The sequence below is a fragment of the Natator depressus genome, chromosome 5 (assembly GCF_965152275.1).
Source record: "Natator depressus isolate rNatDep1 chromosome 5, rNatDep2.hap1, whole genome shotgun sequence".
NCBI lineage: Eukaryota > Metazoa > Chordata > Testudines > Cheloniidae > Natator > Natator depressus.
In genome coordinates, this window is record NC_134238.1 from 56,806,130 (window position 1) to 56,825,968 (window position 19,839).

A 19,839-nucleotide genomic window follows, 5' to 3' on the forward strand; every position below is an offset into this window, starting at 1 on the left:
ATGTTGCATGTCTGTGTACTGTGTTTCATATTCCTATTCAGGTAATGAGGTGAACTGTTAAACATGTGGAAAAATCCTAAACACTATCAGTCAGTTTTGAAAGTAACTAGTCCATGTAACCATGTGCTCCCAGTGATAGAAACCTCAACAGCAGAGACGATATAGGCAGGATTCAGGTGTTTTACACTGTTGTCTGATGATAGTATAAACAGTCTGAGTCTTGTTTATACTACAACCTCACTGGTGCTATCATCAATGGAGCTGCACTGTGAGAGGCTTACAGATCCCATGTTCTCTAATGTAGACAAGGCCACAGCGGGAAGAGACTTTTTTGTTCTTGACAGCAGATTTGTTAAATTGTATTAGACTGTCCATGAGGTAACTAGCATGATTTAAAAAAAAAATCAGAACCCATTGTTTAGATTAATCATGTTTAGCACAGATCCAGCTGTATTTTGGGAAGAGGTATTGCTGAAGTTGTTCTCTGACTTAAGATAGCAGCAAGAGGTTCAGAGCAGGTTAAGTCAGCCTGAGGCACTGCATTTGGAGGGCTAGTGGGGTGGATGATGATTTTCACCTTGCAGCACTGATCTAAAGTCAGTTGAATTAGAATTTTATGTTTTTTAATAGTCAAGAAAATGTTTCAGATACTTGTTTTCTTTCTTTCTTTCCTAATAGAGATTTTCATGGATGGATACATTAAAAAGAAATAAATCCTTTTTACAATTTAACTGAAAAATATGCTTTATAAAGTTCTGAACATATTGTCAAAATACAATACAATACATTTGCAAACTAGCATAATACAGAATCGCACCCCTCTATAACTAGCACATTTTTTCTGCAGCTTTTTGTGTTGCTGTATGTGTTGGATATTAGCATAATAATGCACCTTAATAATTTACACAGCCAACAGATTTTAAGCCAGTGCCTCTGAAAATGGGAGAGGAAGAGGATTATATGTTGGCCTTAAAGCAAGAATTTAGAGCAAGTATGAAAAAAATGCCTTATTTTATGCGAAACGAAGATGAAAATCAAGGTTTGTTCTGCATAAATGTAATTTTTAGAACAGCAAAATGTATTTGTGTATGAAAAATGTAATAATTAGCACTTTATATGTTCAAGCTGTAGTACTGACACTGAATAGTGAAACTTTTGCACCTAGGAGAATTACAAGTAATGCCTACATTTGCTGTAACTAAAAAGTAGTAACTAAAAAGTATGTGTGTTTGAGAGAAGTCTGTTCTTCTCAATTTGTTTTGTTTGTGTATTTGACAACTCTGTTTAGTCAGTCAGTTTCTTCCTTGCTGAAAATGCCTTTATAATCATTAACAGTGGAGCACAGAATCCTCTATATAAATATATTTTTAAAAAGCCCAGGTTCCAATAAGGACCCTTTAAACTGTAGCCAGATTATTTGAAAATATTATATACCAATTAAAAATAATCAGTTAAAGGTTACTCTATCACGTCCCAAATTAGTCAGTGCTCCATTGTAAACTTCACAACATCCCTGAAAGACAGGTAGGTATGATAAGTAGTTTTACTGATGGGAAAGCTGAGAAGGACAGAGGTGAAGAGATTTACCAATGCTTGAATCAGTGGTGGAGGTGGAATTAGAAATCAGGAATTCCTGACTGCCAGCCTTATGCGTGTTTCACCTAGACCATAGTATCTATTCCCCCTTTTTTAAACCTTTATAAAACTGCAATTTAATTTTGAAAATATTTGTTGTCTTTCTCAGTGTTGGCTGACATATTGTATTTGACATCCAATACATATGTTTTACCTTTTCGTTAGTTTGTTGATAAGTGTTGTTTAAATCAAAGCTTCCAAGTCTTTGAAAATTGCATTGAGGAAAACAAAGGACCCAAGTACCTCCCAGCTTCACTGCAGGAGTATCAAAAATCTAGCAATCACAGAAGGCTGTCATTATTCAGAGTGGATTTTTTCCCTATTCAACCTTTTTTGTCAATTCCACCATCTTCCTGTGAGCTTAGCCTGACTGCCAAGTATGGTAAATGATGTTGGTTGGGGACTGTAAGGAACACAGAAATTACCATACTCAATCAGACTGAAGGTCCATTTAGTTTAGTATCCTGTGTCTGATGGTGGCCAGCACCAGATATTACAGACAAAGCTATAAGAATCCTGCAGTAGCAGATGATCTAATCTCTGTTTCTCCTTCCAGAAGTTAGACCCATCAGCACACCTGACCCTGATTATCAAATACACAGTCATTAAGTAGTCAACTGGTGAAAGAAGTATTTCACTCCTTTTTTGTTTTCTTGGATTAAAATGACCAAATGCTCTTATGAAATGCTTTAAAATGGCAAAGGTGGCAAAAGAGAGATGTGGGAGAGAATATTGCATCTTGGCAATATCACTCGTGGATAATATTTTGTAGTATGATTTTTATTTTTTATAATGTTAATATACATTTTAGGCTGTGGAATACATGATTTGATCTGTTGGATTCAGGAGCTTAATTTTAATTCTTGTTTATTTGGGATATGGTGGGAAATTATGTGTGGGAACTGGGGTAACATCCATCAACTGAACTGAGAAGATATTATTTAAACACAAGTGTATTCTGTTGCCTGCTACTTATCGTTACTATCAGTCATGCTGAAAAATATTGTCCATCCTGCTTTCTCCTGAATGAAAATGAATGATAACTTTTGAAACATTTTAATTAGCTTGAAGATAGGTGCCTTTACAAACTATGAAGGCCTGGTCTACAGCTAAAACTTAGGTCTACCTAACTAGGTTGCTCAGGGATATGAAAAACTGTAGTTAAGCCAACCCAAACCCCATTGACCTACCTACTGCCTCTTGCGGGGGTGGATTACTACAATAATGGAAAAACCCCTTTCATCACTGTAGTAAGTGTCTATGCTACAGTGGCATGAGAGAAGCTGTGCTGCTGGGTTTGGATTTGCCAAGTAGCTATGGTTGATTAAGATCAGTTACTCTTGCACACAGATTTTACTACATATGTTAGCCAGGGTGGATAAAAATCAATGATTTAAAAAAATAAAATTGGACTTTTTTGATAAAATGCTTTTTGAGGAAAAAGCCTATCCAAAGATACATTATAGCTCAAAGATATCTTATCATGGAATAAGGATTATAAATTCTAATTCTGTAGTATGAGACAATATATTCATGTAATGTTTAAGCAAAGTTTTGTAAATGAGCTCCAGTAGTTCATGGATTAGGGACCCAATCTTATGGGTTCCACAGGCTTCTGTGTAGATTATTTAGGTTAATCTTTCTATCTACCCAATGGGACTCAGTGCTCAGTCTAGAAGATACCATCAGATATGTTTAGTTTTGCAGTTCTCAAACTGTGGATTTGTGTCTCCAGAGGTAACATGCTTGTTAACAGCAAAAATGTTTTTAAATAAATAAATAATATATAGAGGTGAGAAATAACAGACCTCAACTCTGTTGTCCCTCTGCAAATTTGTGTACACAGAGTCAATCCCTTACCTCTCTCTAAAAGTGCAAAGTTTCAAAAAGTTCAATGAATAGAAGATTGTTGGGGGCGGAATAGATCTGGACAAGGAGAAGAAGTCTGGAGATATATGTGAGAAGCAAGGGACATATGCTTGTTTTGTTAAAATATTATATGTTTGCAGTTGAAGAAAAAAATCCAGAATACTTAACGTTGTAGTTTTAGTTAAATAAAACAATTTAAATGTCTGTCTGGTGATGTTCTCCTCCTAATACAGCATGGCAAGAAAATCCTCCAAATATTAATGATTAACCTGTTAAATTGGAGATAGTTCACCTCCCAATGACTTCATATATCTGCTTCAGTTACCTTTGGTAAATGAAAAAACCAAACAATCATTCATTTTCTGATATAGCTGTAAAAGTAATCTGAAAAGTTTTCAAAATAAATCACTGTTTAAAAATGTATAGTGTGTACCTTCTAAAAACGAAAGCTACATCTATCTCTGAGTTGTAAAAAATATGTATTAAGGTTATAACAACCAACACGAATGCACTTTTATGTAGAAAACCATGATTAAATCAAGTCTTCCTGACTAGTGTTTTAAATCAAATCCACCCTGATGTTAGCAGTTGCAATAATGTTCTTCCATAATGGGCTTCATACTGAAATCAAAGCCACTGGTTTTTCCTCTCCTGACATTGACAGTTCATACAAAAAACACCCAACACCAGTTACTTTAGGTGCCCCTTGAGGCACCATCGTTTTAAACATAAGCTTTTGTTCCACTATATTCTTGGCTCTTGTGCTTGCATTTGCCCTGGTAACAGACTGGAAGCCCAAATGATGGGGAGTCATATATGTAATTGATTTAGAGTTGAATGTACTGTTACCTTTCCACCTCCCATCATCCTAATTTGTCTCATTATTTTACTCTGTGTCTTGTGTAAATCTTAGACTCTGAGCTCTCTGGGGTGGTTTGTTAGTACAGTGCCTAGTATACAGGGGCCCTCATCCTTTTTGGGAATCATTAGGCATTACTGCAGTAGAAATTAATAATTTTGTAATTTTATTTATTTTTTTTGTTTTGAGGCATTATGGTTTATAGTAATAAAGAAGGACTAACACTCAAGAATGCCTAAGTTCCAGTCCCAGTGTTTTTTTTACTGAGGGATGGCTTGTCTACATGGGAAGGTTTTTCATTATAATCTAAGGTGTGCATTTAAAATGATATAACTCTTCATGTAGACACTCTTTTTTTTCAATATGAGTGCATTTTTTCAGTTAAGTTTATGTTGCTTGGGAAAGGGATTAAGCCATACTGAAAAAAGCCACATACCAGAATAAGACTTTGTCTACACTAGACAGGGTTCATGGTATAAATATACCAGCAAACCTTCTTAATGGAGGCATAATGTAGATATAGCTTATACTCGTTCCCTAAATAAAATAAGCTATACTGGCAAAAGGACTTTTTTTGCTCATATAACTGTGTCGACAGTAGGGCTTTTGCCAACCTGTATACTAGATCAGTATGAATGGTAAAACTTTCCCATGTAGGCAAGGTCTAACTGACTAAATCCTCATCTACTCTGGGGCCTGGTCTATACAAGGAAAGTAGGTAAGTATTCAGTGAAAAATCCCCACACTTGAGTGATGCTGTTAAACTGACCTAACCCCCAGTGTAGACTGCGCTAGGTTGACGGGAGAATTCTCTCGTCGACTTAGCTACTGTCTCTCGGGAAGGTGGATTACCTACGCCAATGGGAGAACCTTCCCATCGGTGTAGGTAGTGTCTTCACGGATGCGCTACCATGGTGCAGTTGTGCTGCTGTAGCTGTTTAAGTGTAGACAAGTCTTTATGTATGTTAGTAGTCCCACTGATTTCAAGGGAACTGCTCACAGTAATACAGTTAAACATGTTCATCATCAGCACAATGGAAAGCGCATCTGTATAAAAGGAAGGGTGTGTGTGTGTGTGTGTATGTATGTATGTATATTTGGGTCAAGGGAAGCATATAATACAGTGTTTGGATTGCCTTGGTTAATAGCATGTAAATGAAATAGAATTCAATAACTGCAGGTTTTTCTTGTTCTCTAGGAATTGAAAAATATAGTAAAAAGTACCTGCAGATGAAAAAAGAATCCATGGAATGGACCCCAGGTAATAATGTAAATTACAACAGTGAACTTCTGCATGGATCTTGAGTAATCTGCCAGTTTTCTTAAATGCCCAGTGTGACCAGAGTCCAAGGGGAGTCAACTGAGGTCACTCAATTAGGGTGAACTGCAAAGAATGGGGCAGGCAATCCCCAAAGCTGATGGATATTCCACTACTTAGATTTAACAAGCCAGCACAAAACAGCTTCTATAATACCTCACTGGTTACCCAGAAGCCAACAACACAGTTCCCTTGAAGTAATCCAGCCTTAGGCCTCCACCCAGACACGCCAGTCAAATTGACAAGGATTACTGAAAATCTTATTCATCATATAAAAAAGTTCTACCAATCCCAAAGGATCGGACACATTACCTCCCAGGTTAATGAATATTCCAGATCTTACCCAAATACACGCTTACAGCCAATTCTTATTAACTAACCTACAATTTATTTAAAAAGAAAAGAGAGAGGATTGGTTAAGAGATCAGTATACATAAAGACATGAGTCAATCTTAAGATTCAGATTCATAGCAGAGATGGTGAGCTTTGTAGATGCAAAGAGTTCTTTCAGAAATAGTTCATAGGTTATAGTCTAATGTTTATATTCAGGGTGGTCCAGTCAGGACTGGGATCTCAGTTCTTATGGCTCAGGCTTCCCCTGCATGAAGCCTCAGGCAGATCTGAGATAAAAAGGATTGGGACCCAAAGATCTTTATACAGTTTCAGGCCTTCTTGTGACAGCTTGTAGTTCTTTGGCAAACAATAGACACTCGTGGACTTTGAAGTGGACCCATTTCCTAAGCATTACCAGTAATTATTCACACAGATTAACGTAAAGCAATTGCCTGTTTTTCCACCATTCACAGATGATTTGCTATATGTTTCAAAGAGAGATGAATACAGTGATATCCTATGTTTACAGTTCATTTAAATGTTAAGATGTTCTTTTGATCTCTGAATTAACAGAATACAGCATAGACAGGGACTCTGATTATATTGTTGATCTCTACCAATGTATATGTAAAAACACAAACATTATCCACCTATATGTTTTTAAAGGTTGAATTTGAGTCATTTATCTTGTAGGATTCTTAACGCTTTCTGGTCATGCCCCAACGCGAGATTGATGTCAAAGAGAGCTAATTAGAGCTCCTGGATAAACCTCAAGGATCTCCCAACCTTGATAAGGCATCAGCCACAAGATTCTGTTTCCTTTTATATGAATTATGTCCATATCAAACTCTTGCAAGGCCAAACTCCAACGGAGTAACCTAGAATTGGTTTCTTTTGCTTTGTGTAACCACACCAAGGGAGCATGATCACTGAACATGGTAAACATCTTGTTATACAAATAGGGTTTGAGTTGCTTTACTGCTCACACAGTTGCACAGCATAGCATAGTGTTGTTCAGTGGGTGTCAATTTTTCGCTTAGATATGCAATGGGATGCCTTTTACCCACTTCCCCATCCTGAATCAGCACAGCTCCCAGCCCAGCTCCCAGCCCCCTCTGTAAGCACAATTCTTCAAGGGTTTTTCTGTCAAGATCTTCATATGATCCTGGCTCACTCTTTGTAACTGATTTTTAATCCTTAAACTCTCCAATATCAAAATTAATTTTTGACAAGCGTGTGGTTCTGATCCAGAAACCCAATTAACCTGTGGTAATGTGTATCCAAGACAGACTACGCCACTGTGACCAGAGTCCCAGGAGAGCCAACTGAGGTCACTCAATTAGGGTGAACTGCAAAGAATGGTCATGCGTCACACCCAGTTTCTCCATTTTAAAACAATGCCAGTCAAATGGCATTTGCAACCTTTCTAAATCGTGTATTCCTTGTGGAGGTGCAGACACATGTTTTACCACTGCAAACTTGACAAACCTGTATTTGAGCTGCCTGAAAAAATAAATCTGATTTTTTCCACCTTTGCTTGCAAGTTAGTGTCTCAGACTTGCATCACATTTTCCCCAAAAAATTCAAGCTTGAGCTGAGGATTAACATGAGAAATTTAATCAATGAAAATTTGTGGTGTCAGTGATCTGAAGATTTGGGGTTTGGAATGGAAAGGCCACCTCGGCTTTATCTATATAGCTTCACTACTGCTAATTATTACATGTAAATTAAAGGTTATTAGGTTCACTTATGTCTGAACTTCGGTTGCTTCTTCGGGGAAGAAACTCTTTTTTGTTCTATGGGCCTGATTCTGTAAATCTTTATACTAGGGCTAAACTTCAAGTACACTTCAGGTACTGTGTTTACTTTAGTGGGACTAGTTGGATACCAAAAATTTGAGCCTGTTTTCAGTATCAGGATCTGTATTTGTACTGCACCAAGAACAATAGGACCCCAACCCTCCTTGGGTCCTTTGGGCACTAATGTAATACAAATAAATAATAGTTCCTATATATTAAAATTATTTCTTATGCAGATTGGAGAAGGCTCCCAAGAGAGATGAAGCCAAGGAAAAAGACCAAAAAAGGTAGCTGATGTAGTTTTAAGGAGCATTCAGTGCCTAGCAATTATATGTGAGGGAGACAATTGTTAGAGCTGGTTGAAAATAAAACAGTGGTAATAATTTTTGAAACATTTTGACTAGGATTTTTTTTTAAACATTATTTGACTGTTCTGTTTATTGTTTTGTAGGATGTTTTCAGAACTACCAAAAACTAAATTTTGATATTTTAAAGAAAATAATAGTGAACTTATTGGAGCTTATTGTTGCATCCGATGAAGTGAGCTGTAGTTCACGAAAGCTTATGCTCAAATAAATTGGTTAGTCTAAGGTGCCACAAGTACTCCTTTTCTTTTTGCGAATACAGACTAACACGGCTGTTACTCTGAAACCTGTTATTGGAGCTGGTGTATCTGCATTTCCTGCTTTGCATACCAATATGTCTTTGAATGCTGATGGGGTAGCACTGAGTTATTTAAAAAATACTTGTATTCTTTTGCTGTTGCTTTCAGAAGTTTGCAAACATCTTTAACCGCTGTTTTTCCATACTCCATGATTTGTGTTCCTGCTTGTGATTTGGTTGGCTCTTCTGTTTGTTTTAGTTTTTGTATGTGAATTAATGTAACTTCTGTTTTTCCCTATTTTTCCTTTTCTGTTTATTTTCAGCTCTCTTTGATAGAATTGTGAACCAGATCCTTCAACAGCAGTTAGAGCTGGTATTGGTTGCTCTGAAAGAGAAAGGAGTTACATTTTATGACCTTTTGTAGTGAAAATTAATTTATTTTTCAGTGTTCCCCAGCATGCATGACCATTATTCCGATTTTCTCTGGAGAACTATTGTTTTGTTGATGTGAAGCAACCCTTTGACTGATACCTAGATGTCTGTTATGTATAATTATTTACTTTCATTACCCCTTGTCCAAGTGTTTAGTGAGTCATCTTTCAGTTCAAGGATAAAATAGAACACAGAAAAGTGAATGTGCAGTAGTCATGGAGACTGGCTCATCTGGAAGCTTTGTTCCTTTTAAGAGCCTCACTGAGAAGCATGGTACTAAAAGTAGAGTGCAAGCATTCTCCTGGAAATTAAATTCTTTTTGTCAAGATCGCCAAAGAAGAATAACCAGTATATAGCTGTTGTTCAAAAGTGTAATTAGTGCTGTATTTACACAGACTTTGAGCCAGTAATTGGCTCTCCCAGATCCTAAGAAAATCAGCTGCTGATTTGTCCCTTTGCTCGAGTGACATTAAATGATGACCATAAACATAGGCTCAAAGTCACTGCCTTTAAGATACATTTTTATTAATTTGATCTCACACCAAAAGTGACCATTTTTCTCTTTAATATCAACAACAAAAATCAACTGAACAGTTTAACTTCTGTGAGCATAAGAAAGATACAGATTCCTTTACAAAATGTATATATATATAAGCCTTTCAGAAAACATAGTCTGCAGAGGTTTGTAGAAAGGTGGCCATTATATCATTCTGGCGTACTCTGAGAACAATAATCTAGATCAGTGGTTCTCAGACTTCAGCAGGACCCCCATTTTGATTTTAAAAGTTTTGTGGACCCACAAGCCAGCTTCTAATTTTCCATAGGGGTGCTCAGCCCCTGCTCTGCCCCAGGCCCTTCCCCCATTCCACTGCTTTCCCAAGGCCCCACCTCTTCCTGCCCCTCCTCTACCCCGCCTCTTTCCTTCCCCGAGCGCACCCTGTCCCCGCTCCCCCTCCCAGCCCCTCCTGTACGCCGCTGAACAGCTGTTCTGTGATGTGCAAGAGGCACTAGGAGGGAGGGGGGGGAGTTGATCAGCGAGGGTGGAGGCCCTCCGGACATGACTCACGGATCTGCTGGAGTAAGGACACCTGTTTGAGACTCACTGATCTAGATAACACATTATAATCAAGTCAAATGTGTGTGTTTTTAGAAGAGGGTGAGTTTTGGGTTTTCCCCTCTTAGCGCAAGTCAATTTTTCTATCTTGGAATCCAACCCAACTTGCTTTGCCCATTCTAACTATATATGTTGCTGAGAGTGACTTTTACTTCTGGATAATGACATTGCCATGGTTAAAGGGCTAGTTGCACCTCTGTCCATTTTCTGGTCTCTGAGTGCACCCCGTCACGTTTTAGGATTCATGCCTTTACCTCCCAGGGGTGGAATTCTGCAGTTCTGCCTCTCTGAGACCATGCCCTTCGCTACATCATGATGTATTTCAACCATGCGTACCCAGCAGGTGCAACTGTGTTTGGCATCTTTGGTTCTGCCCTTCGAGAAACTGACCAGGTGTATGTAGTGACCAGTCGCCTTAGAACCAACATATTATTTATTTTAACAGAAAGAACAAAGCGTTTAGAGAAAAAGGATTGTAAGATAATAGTTTTACATGCCTAAAACCCTGCCGTCCTGTGACGGTGACCTAGGAAGGCCTAACTGCTTCAGACCACCCCCCCCCACCCCCCCTCAGCAAGTGTCAGTATGTCGACCTGGTTCTCCTGAACAACTCTTCTCCCCCACCCACCTCCAAAAAAACAAAAAAAAACCCCAACCCTCTCCTGAGAGTTTCTTTTTAAACTGCTATATATCTTCCAGTTCCCAGGCCTTTTCCTTAGTGGCATTGTTTTTTAACAACCCTCAAATGTTTTTGGAGAAGTGGCTTATCTTAAGCCATTCTGTTTCCTTCCTGTTTGCTTTCCTTATAGCTCTCTATAAAACTAAACCAGTATATTCAGAAACAAGCATCCTCACAATCAGGTCAACATACAGTTAATAAATTATTACATAGTAGCTCCACTTGCATCAAAGATGTACTGTGTTGGATTATTAGAGGTATGCTAAAAATATTTCCTTGTTGCCACAGCACCCCTATCTAGATAAAATATTCAAGTGAACATCAACACTGTCAACGACAAATGCTTCCTGCATAGTAGAATCTATATCTTTCTGTCAGTCTTTAGTCTTTTCTCAAAAGCTAGTCCAGATAAAACACGATCAGGTTGTGTTCTAGTGTACCTGAAAAACCACACAGCTTCCAACACTTTCTATAAGTTCCTATCCTCATTGTTCAATAAGTGAAGAGTAAGTCTTGTAATTCTAGGGAGGTTATGTTGCATTCTTCTTACAAGGCAAAGAAGTTGAATCCCAACTACAAGTGCAAATCTCAGCTCCTTTTCTACTATGGCATTATGACTGCCATCTCTATAATTTTGCAGTTTATAGGTTATCACATAAAGAGGAATTAATGCTATATCCCCATTTGAGAAATCCTTGTCTAGTGGGTAAAGTAGAGGACTTGGGATCTAAAGATCTGAGTTCTATTCTTGGCTTTTCCATTGACAATTTATTACTTTTTGATAGTCAGATGGGACTTGACATTTTTGAAAATTAGGGCCTAAAGTGCTCGGTGTCTACTTTGTCATTCCAAAAATGGAGCTGCCTCTTGGGAGTCATTATTTTACAGTTATACTGTAGGCAAGACCCTTAAATAGCTTGGTTTTAAACAAAGTCCATGTACCTACGTAAAATTAAAAGCTCACTCCTTTGTGAGGTTTGGTTTTATTAACAAAGAATGAAATAAAGTAAAGGTCATCTCAAGCCTTTTCTACAGGATTCTACAGGATGTCAAGATTGCTTAGCCAACACCCTAGGTTATTTTTCCCTGAAGAGACAGATCTACTTCACTTACATCCATGTAATAAGCAACCTGGAGTCAGCAGAAGCAACTTAGCCCTTTCTCAGCTGGATCAACAGCTGTTAAGATGGCAGGATGTTTGAAAGTGAGGACTGCCAGCCTACTACAAAGACCTACTATGATCTTGAAGCTACATATGCTGAACAAGAATTAAAATGATATTCAGGAGATTTCTAATATATTTAAGATGATGGAAAATGACAATAATACATATTTTCTTCTGTACGTTCTTAACCAGCTTTGAATATATGTTTGAAAATTATTTGACTGAAGCTTAATATCACAATTTGGACAAATGCCTATTCAAAGTTGAGTTTCAGATCTGCCCTAATTAGGGAAAAGTGCAGCATTTACATAAATTGGGCTATTGCAATTCAGTGCAGGGTAAAGGATTTGCAACTGTAAAGCAAGGATATAGCACAGACATTACATTAATTTGCCATGACAGATGTTAACAGTGCTGTAATCTCTTAACAGCGAGTAATGTGTATTTTCCATGTAGGAATTAAGAAGGTAAATTAAGTAACTTATTATTTTACTTCAGCAGGTGAAAAAACGAAAAAGGCAAAAGTTGCCACACCCACAAGTCATGTGGATGTGTTGAAAAAAATTGAGGTAAGACCTACTTGATGCAAAAGATGCAGTTTCTCTGTATAGCCTCTGTTGTGCAATACATGCTTACTCCCGGGGGAATTCTGCACCACAAAATAAAAAATGCTGTGCACAGTATTTTAAAATTCTGCATGTTTTATTTGTCAAAATAATGCAAGATAAACACTCTGGTTTCAATTATTTAGGCAATTTATTTAAACTACAATACCATGGATGGAGATTTGGAGTGGGGAGCATTGAAGAAAATCCCCAACCCCCCTTGCCTAATAGTAATGTAGCTAGGTTTGATCCTTTATTTCTAGTTATTAGTCAACAAATATATGCAGTCATATGCTCAGTGTTACATCATAGGCAACTAAAGAGCAAGTGAAGCTGGGGAATCAACCTCCAGAAAGGTCAGTAATAAACAGTTCATGGAGCACATTTTAATAGGAAATTTTTTCAGTCCATTTAGACCAGTTCTAATCACTAAAGCACCATAAGCATTTATAAGCCATATTGTCCTTTACACCAGTCTGGCAATGTAAAGGAGCCTTACAACTTTTACACTTCTTTTATACTCCTGGGGGAATTCACAGGACAATGGCAACAACTCACTAAGCACGCAGGCTGCTACATTCTGCTCTGCCTGAGTAGAGAGAGTCTGCCCCATGTCTACCTCCTCAGAAACACCCCAAAGCCCTGCCCCTCCTCAGAAACACCCCAAAGCCCTGCCCCTCCACACTGAGCATGCCACAATAGCAAGCAAGAGGGACAGTGTGCCACTCTCACACGCATGACTGGCCAGATCCCGCCCTGCTCCCAGAGGTGATTTACGTCTCTAGTGGCTGCTCCAGGTGCCTGAACTGACCTGCCTGCACTGCTCTGGAGAGGTGTGGCTTCCCTTTGCTTCCCCATCAGAAGTCATTTTTCTGCAGGGAAGCAAAGAAATCTGCGAGGGACATGAATTGTGTGCATGTGCAGTGACACAGAATTTCCCCAGGAATAAAGCTGCAGAAAGAGAATTCAATAGCTGTTACATCTCAATCATCCTACGTTGGGTGGGACATCTCACATTTTAGCCATTTCTCTGGTCAGGTCTGGTCTTGTTTTGCCTTGCCTTGCTGACACATGACTGCATGGTGTCTGAAGACATGGGACAAGGACTGTCTCTCACTCACCAAACTCTGTGATGATTCCCCTCTGTACACTGCTGCTTTTTGGCCCTTTGAACAAGAAGTCTAGCTGTTCATTCTCACTGGGAGGGGAAGTGGCTTAACTGAATAAAAGGGTTGTCTTGAAGAGACAACAAGAGAATTTCGTTCAAGTGCCTCCCCCAAAGGGAAGGAGAGATCTATCAGTGCCCTCTCAACCTACCAGTGTTGCAAATAAACCCATGTAGTGAGTTGAGAAGAGAGGGCGTGAGGAGGGGACATTTGGAGGCAATGGCTAGGCAAATTGGGAGGAAATTTTGATCATAATTGTAGACGTATGTGTTGCACACAGTGGTATTAAGAGGTTGAGAGGCAGAGTTGCCCTGTGTGTCTTTGTCTGATTTAGTACGTACGCACATTGGAGCAGATGTTATGTGGTGTTCTTTGTCTTATAAAGCACCATGTGTGCCTGCACAAATAATTACCACTTTATCCTAAGATAACGGGGAAGGGAATTCAGCACTGGAGTACTACACCAAATGTGCTAAAAACATAATGGCTAGTATTTGATCTAATAAGTCCTAGGAAAATCCTGGCATTTTGGTAAGCAACATAATTGCCTGTTATTTTTACACCATTGTTTGGTTAGTTGCATTATTATTATTATTAGTTGCAATACAACAAAACTAAACTCTGCATTTTGATAGCGTGGAGGATATGTTGTTGATAGACTCCTTAACATGTTCTAACTTGTGACAGGAGTTGGAAAAGAAAGGTGACGAAGAAAAATCTGATGAGGAAAAGGAGAAAGAAAAAGACAAAGAGGGTGAAGAAGAAGAAGAAGAAGCAGCAGCAAATGAACAAGAAGAATATGATGAAGAGGAACATGAAGAGGTACTGGTTCCTTTTCTAGCTCTAACAAAACAGACCCTATTTGTTAGAGGTAAATATGGTGACAGGAATGATGACTGAAACCACGTGTACCAACAAAGTTGTTCGCTGTTCTGCATTAGAGGAAAAGTTGGTATGAGAAAGGCACTATTACGTGGACTAGCTGCAAATTATGCTGCTTAGTGCTGTGATTGATTTTAAGAGATTCTGTTAGATATGTTAGTATCACCAAAATCTTGCAAAATCTTGTTTCAGCAGTTAGAAGTGAGTCCTGGCACTAAGAGTGGATGTCATTATTTATTTGTATCACTGATAAAGTGCAGCAAGTTTATAGTGATACTTTTACAAAGATCTAAGACAGTTTTTCATAACATGCTTTCAAACTATTTGTCTTAGTTCCCCAATGTTATGGTGGCTGTTGGCATCTGAAAACAACAGAAGATTTAAAAAAAAAACGATCCAGATTATATCCCAGGCTGCATTGGAGTGTGATCCAAATGGCTCATGGCCTTAGGTAACTGTAGCTCCTCCAGCAAAGAAAGTGTTCGAGGCACCATGAGTGTGTCCATGTATAGACAATCAAACTTTAAACATCCCAAAATGTAGGTCTTTTCCTCTCATCAAACTAGGAAAGGAGGATGTATCCCTGTATATTCTTCTTTCAAAATCATACTGTATTCTCCTGATTAGCATTATGAGGCAATGTGCCTCGTTTAATAACGGTGCATTTAATTGTTTCATCTACATCAGTAACTTAAAGTATTTTGATCTATAATGTATTTTCATTTAGGAAAACGACTATATTGCTTCATATTTTGAAGATGGCGATGACTTTGGTGCTGGCAGTGATGACAATATGGATGAAGCAACCTATTAGTTATTTATATTAGATTGTGTCCTACCCTGGCCTTCTAATACATCCACTAAACCATTTGGACCCAGTTGTAGGTGGGCTGAGCACCCGCAACTCTTGATGCAGCTACTTGAAGTTGGAGCGCTGAGTTCACCCTCAGATGAAAGGGCATTTTTTTCTGATTTATTTAACTGAGTTGAAAAATGGGAGAACTAGCTGCCATATTACTGTTCTTCCCAAATGCTTTGAAGACAGATATTTATCACTGCAAGATATTATCTGTATCTGGGAGTTCTAGAGAACCTTGCAGTGATAAATATCTGTCTTCAAAGCATTTGGGAAGAACATATATGCCTTTGTATTGCTTCTGCTGCACTGGAAAAGAATATACATTTTGACTGAATTGTGCCTAAGCATTTGCACTTCTCTATGCATTGGAGGGATCAAATCCTGTTCTGGATGTGAAGTCATATTTCAGAGGATACTGAAGTCAGTAGCAAAACTTGTATTGACTTAAGCGAACCAGGATTTGGTCCTTTCTGAACACAAGCTGTTCTTACTTAGCTGCTGACTTTTTAAAGGAATTTATATAATTTCTGTAATCAGGGGATTGAAATCTAACTGAACACAGCACTTTCTTGAGCAAAGTAGCCTAAAAGTACTTTGGTACTGTGGACTAAAAAGTAAGGAGATAATTTTGAAAGGCTCTTGCATTCTAATCAACAGACTTTCCTAATTCAGCACTTTGACGAATAGGGAGCATCTTTCAAACCAGTGCTTGTTGGGTGTAAGGAGACTTAATAAATGAGATTAGATTGTGTTTTATGAATTACTGTTTACTGGAAGTGAGGTCTGGGGCTAATTAGTAGTTTCATTTAGAGAGGGTTTGTGGCTGAGGTTTGAGCAAGGGAGTGGGAAACCAGGAAATCCTGATTTCTAGGTTTGGCTCTTCTCTGTGGCCTTGGACAAGTCCCTTAACATCTCTGCATCAGTTTCTCCAGCTGTTAAATGGGGAAAATACTACTTCCTACCTCATAGTACTGTTGTGAGAGTTGATGTTTATAAAAAAATACTAGCTATATAAATGTGAAATATTGTTTTTATTTAATTTACTTCCCAGCACAGCCAAAAAATCAGACTGTAAAATAAAGGTACATATACTAAAAGAGTAATATGCTATGGTAAACTGTGAGGGTGGTGAAAACAATACCATAAATGCTATAAATATTCTATATTTGTGGCTGAATATGTTGTGACTCTAATCTTTCTATTACAGTAATCCTAGGAGTTATTTGTAACAATAGTTGGTAGGTACAACATATTCAAATGTATCTCTAATATTTTTGTGTTTCTAAGCAATTTATAATCGGTCTTATTTTTTAAAAAACTGTTTGTTTTGCTTAAATTCACTCAAAATGAATAGAAAGCACTGGATCCTAAAATCTCAGCATCATCTGAAACTGTCACTGTTTCAGTTATGGCCTTTGATGTCTTTTTGAAGTAGCCACAGGAGCTGTCTTCATAAAAGGAGAAGCATGTGGTTTTATAGAATACGCCTGAAATTTCCTTTCTGCCAATCTTCAAGGAAACTTAAAGCTTATTCTTCTTACTGTTTTTTGTTTCCTTTATGCTGCTGTTTTTCTCTGAAGTATTCCCAGCTGGACCCATAACTACTCTCAAAGACGGAGATGCTGAGGATAAATTTAAAGCAAAATCAATAGAAACCATTTTAGCTGACTTGAGGATTGTGGGGGGCTTCAGATTTTTAAATTTAATTTAAAATTTAATAAAAATGAATGAAAAATTGAAAATAAACTTTTTCCTCTAGAATTATTAAGCTCAGAAATGTCACTAAAAGGCTCTAACCTATGCTTTTGTTGTTCCTCTGCACAAATTGGAACCTGTGTTAGTTGATCAGATTGGTCCTCTTTCTTTTCGCTCTTTAGCTGTTGAGAACTAAAAAATGTGTTCTCATCTAGTGAGAAACTGGTTATTTGGGTTTTTTTTTTTTTTTTTTTTTTAAATCTTGTAAGCTTTTAAAGTTTGTTTCTTGATGGTTGGGGAACACATTTGCCAAACAATACTTTACCTCAGTGCTAACTCTGAAACAATAGAGAGATAAAATCAACAAAAAACTATTTACATATACTAATGATTGTATAACTTGGGGCCTGGCTGTATTTTTTTTCCCTGTGTTAATTAAAATGCTCTGATAAACAAAATGTGAAGCAATTCCAAAGGATGAGAAAACTAAATGCAATACAGGGCACACTTTAAATGTATATTTTAACTTGATTATTTTTAAATGTTCAATTGCTATGTAGGAATATACAGCAAAACAATGTAAAACAACTTATTTCTGTATTATTAAATACTATGCTATATTGCAACAGAAATTTACTCTGGTCACTAATTAGGACTTTGTGTTGAAGTTAATTTTTTTATAACTAATAATGAAGAGTTTAGGACTAAAGTTTGTGGGTTTTAAATTTTTTTTATAGTATGGTCTGCACCCAAACTGCATTTATGCAAATAGGCTGACTCTACATGGCCATGGCATGTCCAGTTATTTCTCTGCCCATCCTTGCATGTGGGCTCCTGCTCCAACTCAGGAAGAGAGAAGCTGAGCAGATGACATAATAAAGTCACCATTTTTTGAACACTCCAGAGGTTCTGCTTGCATCAGGCAGAGCAACGGGTAGCTGCAGCTGATCCTAATAAACTAGAGAAATACAACATACATGGAGCTACTATAAGGTGGTGCATAACTAGTTGGAAAACTTCCTAGAGAATAATCATCAGTGGTTCACAGTCAAGCTGGAAGGGCATATTGATTGGGGTCCCACAGGGATCATTTCTGGGATTGGTTCTGTTCAATATCTTCATCAGTGATTTAGGTAACGGCATAGAGAGTACACTTAGTTTGCGAATGATTCCAAGCTGGGAGGGTTTGCAAGTGCAAGAATAGGATTAAAATTCAAAATGATCTTGAGAAATGGTCTGAAGTAAAGAGGATGAAATTCAATAAAGACAAATGCAAAATGCTTCTATTACCAAGGAACAATCAGTTACACACATACAAAATGGGAAATGACTGCCTGGGAAGGAGTTCTACACAAAGGGATCTCAGGGTCATAGTGGATCACAACCTGAATGAGAGTGAACAGTGTAACACTTGTAAAAAACGCAAACATCATTCTGGAATGTATTAACAGGAGTGCTGTAAGCAGGACACAAGAAGTAATTCTTCTGCTCTACTCTGCTGATTAGGCCTCAACTGGAGTAGTGTGTCCAGTTCTGGGTGCCACATTGCAGAAAAGTTGTGGACAACCTGGATAAAGTCCAGAGAAGAGGAACAAAAATGACCTATGAGGGAAGACTGAAAAAATTGGGTTTGTTTAGTCTGGAGAAGAGAAGACTGAGAGGGGATGTAACAGTTTTCAAATATATAAAAGGTTGTTACAAAGAGGAAGGAGAAAAATTGTTCTCCTTAACCTTTGAGGATAGGACAACAAGCAATGGTCTTAAATTGCAGCAAAGGTGGTTAAGGTTGGACATTAGGAAAAATTTCCTGTCAGGGCGGGTAAGTACTGGAATAAATTGCCCAGGGAGGTTGTGGAATCTCCACCATTGGAGTTTTTTTTAAGAGCAGGTGAGACAAACACCTGTCAGGGATGGTCTAGATCAGCAACCTTTGGCACACGACCTGCCAGGGAAATGTGCTGGCAGGCCAGGACGGTTTGTTTACCTGCAGAGTCTGCAGGTTTGGCTGATCGCAGCTCCCACTGGTCGTGGTTTGCCGTTCCAGGCCAGTGGGGGCTGCGGGAATTAGCATGGGCCGAGGGATGTGCTGGTCTCTGCTTCCTGCAGCCCCCATTGGCCTGGAACGGCAAACCACGACCAGTGGGAGCTGCGACCGGCCGAACCTGCAGACGCTGCAGGTAAACAAACCGTCCCGATCCGCCAGCGGATTTCCCTGATGGACCATATGCCAAAGGTTGCCAATCTCTGGTCTAGATAATACTCAGTCCTGCCATGAGTGCAGGGGACTGGACTAGATGATCTCTTAAGATCCCTTCCAGTTCTATGATTCTATAAAGTAGACTTATAGAACCATTGTGCCAACAACTGCTTCCTTAGGTGAAATGTGAAAAAGGAAGGCAGGATTTTATCAAATGCAGTCAAAGATCACAGAATAAGGAAATAGTGAGATACAATGCAATCAGAAGAAAGAGTATACAAATATAAAGGCAGAGACAAACCACCTTATTTCATTGTCCAACATGAGGCAGTAAGATTTAACGTGTTCAGAAATGACTTTCCACCAAAAAAATTATGGTTAGTCAAGACAAAGAGCAGAGCATGGTTTCAACAGGCAGCAGCTGAGTTTCTTCAGCTGTCTTTTTTGATGTTTGGGACATCAATTCATATTTATCCAGATAGGTTCCCCCATCTCCATGGACAATTAAGACCAGAAGGGACCATTATGATTTAGTCTGATCTCCTCCATAGGCTATAGAACCTAATCCACTAATTACCAGATCAAGCCTGTAGACTTTAGCTGAACCCAGCTCAGGGTAAATTGTCTTG

At 38.3% G+C, this 19,839-nt stretch overlaps 1 protein-coding gene across 1 annotated transcript in view; it reads left to right on the forward strand.

The window, feature by feature from the left end:
• Positions 1 to 15,370, forward strand: part of POLR3G (RNA polymerase III subunit G) — a 38,690-nt gene extending 23,320 nt beyond the window's left edge. Inside the window, exons 4-9 of the mRNA XM_074952843.1 lie at positions 910 to 1,039; positions 5,562 to 5,624; positions 8,050 to 8,100; positions 12,305 to 12,375; positions 14,265 to 14,399; positions 15,187 to 15,370. Of these exons, the coding sequence (XP_074808944.1) occupies positions 910 to 1,039; positions 5,562 to 5,624; positions 8,050 to 8,100; positions 12,305 to 12,375; positions 14,265 to 14,399; positions 15,187 to 15,273 (537 nt within the window). The 3' untranslated portion in view covers positions 15,274 to 15,370. The remainder of the gene's footprint in view (positions 1 to 909; positions 1,040 to 5,561; positions 5,625 to 8,049; positions 8,101 to 12,304; positions 12,376 to 14,264; positions 14,400 to 15,186) is intronic.
• The last annotated feature ends 4,469 nt before the right edge of the window (positions 15,371 to 19,839 follow it).